This window comes from Sinocyclocheilus rhinocerous, unplaced genomic scaffold, assembly GCF_001515625.1.
Source record: "Sinocyclocheilus rhinocerous isolate Xijiao unplaced genomic scaffold, SAMN03320098_v1.1 scaffold605, whole genome shotgun sequence".
NCBI classification, from domain to species: domain Eukaryota; kingdom Metazoa; phylum Chordata; class Actinopteri; order Cypriniformes; family Cyprinidae; genus Sinocyclocheilus; species Sinocyclocheilus rhinocerous.
In genome coordinates, this window is record NW_015661612.1 from 2,366,671 (window position 1) to 2,375,095 (window position 8,425).

Sequence of the window (8,425 nt, forward strand, 5' to 3'; positions counted from 1 at the left end):
GGTCTCGCCCAGGGTGTAAATCAATGTAGAACCGCCACTGATAATTTGTATCTATGTCCCAGGACTGTCAGAAAATTCCCTTAAAACAACTGTCCTCTAAACAAGACAAAAATGCACTGGTGGGTCCCAGGTAATAGCAATTACATGTTTCATGTTGATGTAATGTTGTGATGCCTTGATTCTTCTCTCCAGATCTCAGGATTCAATTAAACTTTACTGTGTGTACATCAGATCTTCCAGTTTGGGCCTTCAAGGTACTACAAGTAGTAGGCGATCCTCCCAAAATATCATATCATGATCTTATAACCAAAAAAAACTAAAAAACATGATCCACGATCTGAATCACAATCTTCCCAATTTTGAGATGTACTATTGAGAATACCCAAACTGGAACAAGCCTATGATTACTTAGCAACCTATTTGTACAGTTTAAAAAACACAGTATTGCATTAAACAATCAGTTGTCAAAATGGACATTAAAACCTGAGTTAAACTTTAAAACACTGCATAACTGTATAAATTAAATATACATCGATTTTTATTAAAGTTATAAAGTGATTCAGTCAAGAGCAGTGTGATTTTCTCTGTCTTTTGTTGTTTGATCATCATTAATGACACAGACAGCAGTAGGTTTATTAGGCTTCTGTCTCTTTCTGACACGCATCCGATTTCTTTCCCAATTGTTTATGTATTTAAGACATAACTGACTGTATTTACGTAAATATTTGCCAAGACAGACATTTTTTGACATTTTTTTTGTGTATATTTGACCATTTATGCGTGCACCTGAAACCCCAAGAACATGCACAAAGAACACACCTGAGGAACAGGCTCTTTCACAGTTAATGCGCTTTTAATAACTCTTTTTAAAATAAAGCATGTCCTGCAGTAAACTGCCTTTTACGACAATCACGTTACACGACTTGACTGATTTAGAAATAGGGGTGGGCGATGTGACGATTTTATATTGTGATCGCTCTTGAAGACATCTAAGATCTACTTTTCAAGTGAATTGTAGAGATTGTGATCTTTTATGTCCTCATAATAATGTTAAAACTACAGCAATGACAGCCTATTAGATGACTGTGGCTGGCCAAATCAAATCAACTTATATTATATGGGGCAACTTTTTGAGCAATGTTGCTGTGAAACGTTGCTGTCAACGGGCAGCCAGGTGAGACACAGGGCCCACGACTGATCTAAAGTATCCAGATAGAAATCTGTTGCCCATTCTCAATGGGAAAGTGCCCAAGCAATATTGCTCAAAAAAGTTGCCCGGCAACATTGCTAAAAAAAGTTGGCCCATGTATCATCACCATCAGTGTCCCGTGATGCTTTCAGGACAGGTAACTGTCTCATGAAGTGCAGTCCTTTAAACCCCCTGACCCTGTCATGCGTAATTATGCTATACCAATCAAAGGTCTCAAAGATCCGTTTTGAAATTTACAAAACAATTGGTAAAGATCTAATTCTGCAGTGCATCAGACCCCTTCTCATATTCAGATCATATTTAACATACTTGAGCATCTAAAATGACAATTAAAAACACACCTGGAAAGTATGATGCCCTAAAAAGCCAAAACTCAGTAACCCCACCAACATTAGAACTGAGAAAAATGGCTATTTTGCCATAATTGAGCCAACCTTATATATATCAGATCATATTCGAAGAGACCAAAGTTCAGCCATAAATTCATTTTGTATATGGTGTGCTTTTATATAGTGTGTTTTGCCTATATCGAATCATATTTAAAGAATACAAAAGAATGTTTGACATCAAAGTACTTTTATGAAAAAGCATAAGCAATTATTTGGCCTGGAGCAAGTGAAACTTTACATCATAAACAGAGGCTTTAATTTTCCACTGACTTGTAGCAGCTACTAATGCAATTACACTCTAATGGTATCCATGTTTGTCTTTCAAACATCTGAAAATCATGCACGGGCCAAAAATCTTCTATTGTCCTTTCATCTTTCATTTCGAACTCATCTCAAGTTCAACTTCCCAGCAGACTTCGACCTTTGCCCTGCACCAGTCACAAAAGGTCACAGAATCAAAACAATTCCTACGGCTCAGAAAGCGCAAGTGGCCAAATATGTGATCATAATCTAGCTGGAATCCCAAGAACTGCAGAAAATTGTTCATAATACTTGTAGTTTACTGCCGTTCAAATATTTGAGGTCAGTAAGATTTTTTAAAAATTGTAAGTCTCTTATGCTCATCAAGGCTGCATTTATTTGATAAAGAAAAAAATAAATAATAAAACACAGTAAAAACTGTATTATTGTGAAATATTAATACATTTTAAAATAGCTTTTCTATTTAAATATATTTTTAATGTAATTTATTACTGTGATGGCAAAACTGAATTTTCAGCAGCCATTACTCCAGTCTTCAGTGTTACATTCAGAAATCATTCTAATGTGCTGATTTGGTGCTCAAGAAACATTTCCTATTATTATCTGTTGAAAACAGTTGCTTAATATTTTTTTGTGGAAACCGTGATACATTTTTTGATGTATAGAATTTCAAAATTTAATGTAAAATTGTTTTAATGTCACTTTTTGATGCATCCTTCTTGCTGAATAAAATTAATAGCATGTTTTTGTGGAAACTGTGATGCATTTTTGTCCAGGACTTGTTGATGTATAGAAAGTTCAAAAGAAGAGCATTTATATGAAATAGAGATATTTGCAATATGTTAAATGTCTTTGCTGTCACTGCTGATCAATTTAATGCATCCTTGCTATAAAATGTTTTTATTTCTTTCAAAAAAAACAAAAAAAGCAACTGTTGATATATGTCTTAAGTCCCCATATAAATATAAGGTTGTTTGAACAGTTTTAAGTGCTTACAGTAACTACTGGGTACAGTAGCACTTTTTGGAAAATGGCTCTTTGTGTAACACCTTAGGCAATGGAATCAACGCATGCACTGTCCTCAAATTAAAGTGTCATGTTATTCTCTCCTCATCATTAAAGAGATGAAACAGAAGAATTACACCATACTCCACTGTACTCTGAAACCCTATTTAACCCACCCCACCCACCGTCACAAATTCCTACCTAATGGCATCATTACGGGCCATGTTCACACCAATCCCCTTGTAATCTAGGGGTATTCCGAGATGAATGTAGCTTCTGAGGACAAGCACCAAAGGGTCAAAGAGCAGTTTAGTTGAGGAATGAGCTCTGAAAATTTTAAAAGCACTGAAAGCATCAATGTTCCTCCTATGCCGTTTTGAAAGCTTTGGTAAAAGGTCTAACTAAAGGGAGCAGATCCGATTAATCAGAATGAAGAAAGATAAAATGCTCCTTAAAAATGTTGAGGTGATTATAGCTCCAAAGCCATCAACAAGATGTAAGCATGTCAATGTTCATTCACAAAGCAGGCTGTCAAACTATTTGGTTGGTTCAGCCATTTGAAACTGTGATGGGATGTAGAAAGAGTGAAATAAATCTCATACCAAAATAAGGGAACTTTTTTCATTGACTACAGAAAGAGAAAGGGAACTATTTGCTTTGGAAGAGAAAGCTGACTGATATTCATATCCATCCAGCTGCTATCATCAGGATTTTTAGGAACCTGGAAAATTCAGCCAGAGTAGTAATGGTCCCTTAAGAATACTAATTCTGCTTATTCTCTGTCTGAAGTTTAGCCTATATCATTTGTCACAGCTTTTCCTGACAGTTTTAGGATGACAAGAATGAACTGAATAAATATTCCTGATTCTCCAGCTCCTTAAAGCCTGTCCAGAAACCAATATTTAGACAGATTCAAAGCATGCACATAATAATATGATAGAAATAGTACTAATAAAGAGCAAAAACCTTGAAAAGTGTGGAGTAAGTGTGTGAGAAATATGGTTTACTAACTGAGTCAGTGCTTAGTGCTTAGTCATTGATAGTGTTTCTAAGCCCAAAATCACACACATTTAAACACACGCAAGTTCAGGAACTGGATTACAGGGGGTCATATTTACAGGCCTATGTGTGTGTATTTGAGTATGCATGTATGTGTGTGTGGGAAGTACATCACTGGAGTCTTAGGAAAGCAGTAGCAAAGGAGCCTGTGGCCACACACTGCTCAATGGGACAACTGCTCTTTAAAAGATTTCTGGACATCTGAAACTCATTGAAGCCTCCACTGACTATTAACCCTTATTTAGCGCCAAGGGACTTTCTATTTCCCCTTCCAGGTCACAGTCGAAGAGTTACCAGAGGATTAAGCTTTTTAGTCTCTATGCATGTGTTTAGACCAATACTTGAGTACAGTCTGAATGAACCAAACCGATTCTCCAAAAAGAACTCTGCTAACCATTTTTATCTGTTTACTTGGGTTAGATGGGTAATCAAACAAAAAAAAAGTAGGAAAGTAGGAAAACTCGAAAGGCATTTTCCCTTACTATTCTGAACCATCGCAAATAATTGGTGGTTAGTTAGATATTAATTTGCTACTGAAATTCCTCAGGAATTGTGGTTGAATCTGAAGCCAAATAAGCTAAATAATCTAAATGAATTTTTTTTTTTAAATGGATTAAAATTTGGGTTGTTTTTTGATTTATGCAATGAAACACATGAACACTATCCAAAAAGCCACTTACAGATTGACAATTTCTTGACAAACAAGCTGCTCATGTTATGTGTTATCTAAATAATGCATATTCCACTCCTTCGGCTGCATCTCTCATCTGCAAGGATTCATAAAACGATCTACAATAATGCAAACAAATAGGCGACAGCCTGATTTCAGTACATGATTGCACACATCTGGAATACTGATTTACCGATTTTGTGAAGGAACAGGCAATCTTGCTCTCCCTCTCCCTCCCTAAGAGTCTTCTTTTGTGTTGCAAATCTTTCGGTGTAGTTACAGTGGACAGCGCATTCTGAATCAATAACCAGATACAGCGTGCATCTTGAAAGAAATTCCTGAGCACCCCAAGGAGTGGATGGAAAATGTATTTGGCATGCTGCGTTTGGACACTTTAGGTCAGATTCAGGTTGGGAACGAAGAAGGGGGAGGCTTAACATCTCTTGAAACGATACTTTCTTTTGAGACTCTCTCACTCTTCGAAGGCATTTGAAGAGTCTAGATACATCGTTTTTCATCCTTTCTACCACTAGATGTTGTTTACCCTGCAATTTTATCATTTATATGCCATTATCTTGTTTTGGCTTTTTTAATTTAGAGAAGTAAACTTGCCTTTGTACTTGAACTAATTACAAAGCCAAAACTCCACCATGTTCAGAGTTTGAGTTATGCCCCCCAAAAAAGGGTGTTTTATCCGTTATTCAGGGACTCATATCATTATTCAGGGATATATATCTGGTATACTTTAGACAAACACAAATTTACTGTATGTGCATGCAACATATTGACTGTCAACCCATTAATACCTAATTATTAGAGCTATTTAGAGTACCCTAACTGTCGTGTACAGTCAGTAAAGTACGTTCCTTGGAAAAAGGCTGCACTAGCAGGCATTCAAATGCTTCCAAGATTGTTCCGCCTGGATAGACGGAATGATAATGACAGTGAATTCAACACACAGAACATCTGGGCACTACAAACAATGCTTTGATACCTCCTGTAGGTGTGAGACACTTCAGCATGAAGCAGCTCTCAGCAAACTAACAGATTTGTCATGTTTCTGACAACAAGTCCCTCTTTAAGATGAGCTACATCTGTAAACAAGATACATTTTCTTAACAAGAAAAGCTGTATATAAATAATAAGAGAATATAGCTATAGTTCATTTTACTTCCCCTTGGCAAAATGAATGTTTTGTTTTGCTTTGTTTTTTTTCTTAGGATAAACCAAACTAAATTGCATCAGATTTATGCTTAAATCAAGAGAAAAATATAAACAAGCACTCCGAAATATGCATGCAATTTAATATCTTAATATTTAATGCAATTTAGCTTTTCAAGTAAATTTATCAGGTTTGGTGTTTAGGCTGAAAAACACAGTATATGAGTTTTATTTAAAGGTCATCTAAGGGAATAAAGGAACAGGTTATCCTTAACAAACAAAACATTTCCTATTTGCCCAAAGAATGCTACGAAGGAGAACTTTGTGTAAGAAAGAAAGAATCATATTTTAATGCCACCATTAAAGCCACAAACTTACTAAACAGATTTGCGTAGGAAGTAGACAGCTTTCATTAAAAAGAATGAAAGCTCATTTGCGTTGTTTTTATGTACCTGGGTCATGAAAAGGCACCAAGGCGAAGTTGTACAGTGGTCTCTGGGGTCTGCTGAGGGATGTTTCCAAAATCTTCGATGCTCCTTCAATCACTTGCACTAAATCATCGTACATGGAGCCGGTGACATCAAACACAAACGCCAAGGTGGACGCACCCTCAGGGATTTCTTCATTTGTGTCCTGGGCTGCTGACAAAACGTTAAGAACTAATATCAAACCAAGAAAAAACGGCGAAGGTCTCAAGTCCATCTTGAGATTTCCAACTGCTCCTCGGCAAACAATAACCTCGGCAAAAATTCAGCAACGAGCTGAGGGAAATTGACAAGACATTGGTTCGAAATGTCAACACGGGCACTATTGGGAAAAAATAAGGCGTTAGCGAGACAAAAATGTGAAGAAAAGATTCAGAGTCAGATTTCTCCTGACCGTCGCTTGCGCGAGGATGCTTTGAGTTTGTTTTAGCGCGCGCGCGTCCTCCTCTTGAGAAGTTTCTCAGCAAACTGTCGCCTTTACAAACGCTGATCCACTGTTGAGTTCTTTTCACCAGGCGCAAGACAGCAAGCACCTCAAGCAAACTGACTCGCCGTATTAAGACGCTGTGCTCTGATTGGACCACAGCTCTTTCGGGGTCGAGAGGGGGTCCTGTTCATATTGACAGACCATGTATATTAATGGGCTTACATTTCATGGGGTCTTCATATAAGAAACAAATCTCACACAGCATATATTTAAAAATATATATAAAAATCAGTGCTAAAACTAAACAATTAATGATAGGAATATAATAGGAACTTGGGGAATTAAGGATAGGAATATAATAGGAACGCAAGGAATTAAATTGAAATATACCTTACTGTCCCAAAGGGAAATTGTCTTGTACTATAATAAACAAATAAACACTCATCATAAGCCAATAAAATACATTGTAACACGTTATAAGCCATGAATAACAGTAAAAACACCACATAAAATCTAGTTTATCTGGACTTCACACACACACATGTTGGGTTTTCAATTTTTATGGGGACTTTTCACAGACATAATGATTTTTATACTGTACAAACTGTATATTATATCCCCTAACCCTCACCTTCTCTAAACCCTACAGAAACCTTTCTGTTTTGATGGAAAAAAAGAGAGAAAAAAGAAAAAGAAAGTAAAAAAAAAAACTTCTAGTATGATTTATTAGCTATTTCCCACAAGGTAAAAAATTCAGGTTTTACTATCCTTGTGGGGACATTTGGTCCCCACAATGTAGGGTTTACCTCATATAGACAGTGCTCTGTCGCTTGAGTTTTTACTCTCTAACCACCACCTAATGTTAGGCTACAGATGGTTGAGCTGAGCTGAGACAATTGTCTCTTCTACAACATCATATGCCAACCAAAATAAAGGTGACCAGTGAAGAAGGGGCAAAATCATTGTGAAACGTCACCCTTTAAATCATTACATGATGTATTTTTGTTGGTGGTACATTTTTCATGTAAAATGCTAAAGTCAGTTAAGTTTGCTTGTAAGCTTTAAAGACTTTATGAGAAAAGGATCAGGGTCAGCAGATTTTTGTGTGTAGGCCTAATGGAGTAGTAAAAATTTTTTTTGGAAGACTGTGGAAAAGAGGAGCCAAATAGACAGCCATGCATGGTAGAAGAATTAATGAACATATCCTGTTTTGCAGTTTTAAACTGGCTGCCTGTCAGACCACAACACATAAATGCCCTTTGGGCTGATGAGATGTTAATATTAAGTCATTTGGAAAAAGGTGCAAGGGAATAGTTTGCCATTAATTCAGCTGACGTCCCACGTTGACGTCAATGAGAAGAAATTATGTTTTACAACACTAGATGTCACCAAAGCAATTATTTAAACATTTCAAAATGTGTTTTGCAGTATGATCATAATTACAAAATCCTTACTCTAAATGGCAATACCTGTTTAAGTGTTTCTTACCTTCAAATTTGAAAGCCTTCTTCTCCAATCCTTCTCCAAAATATGCATTTTTGTTTAAAGCGTTTATTTAATCTACTTAATTAGAGTTTTAAATAATGAACCTAAAAAACAACAACTGTGATCTCTTTAAAACCAAGGTCAGGATTTTCTTTTAATTGCTCTTCTTTGAATCACCTGATACTTTCCAACTACTAAAAGGAAAGAGGAAAAATATTATTTTGAAACCCAATTAGCACTCAATTTCCTTTGGACTTTGGTCCATTAGTCCAA

The 8,425-nt window shown here is 36.3% G+C and overlaps 1 protein-coding gene across 1 annotated transcript in view; it reads right to left on the minus strand.

Annotated features, from left to right (window-relative positions):
• LOC107726475 (hemicentin-1-like) overlaps positions 1-6,695 on the minus strand; it is a 94,459-nt gene extending 87,764 nt beyond the window's left edge. Inside the window, exon 1 of the mRNA XM_016536070.1 lies at positions 6,208-6,695. Coding sequence (XP_016391556.1) covers positions 6,208-6,457 — 250 coding nt within the window. The 5' untranslated portion in view covers positions 6,458-6,695. The remainder of the gene's footprint in view (positions 1-6,207) is intronic.
• Between the last annotated feature and the right edge of the window lie 1,730 nt (positions 6,696-8,425).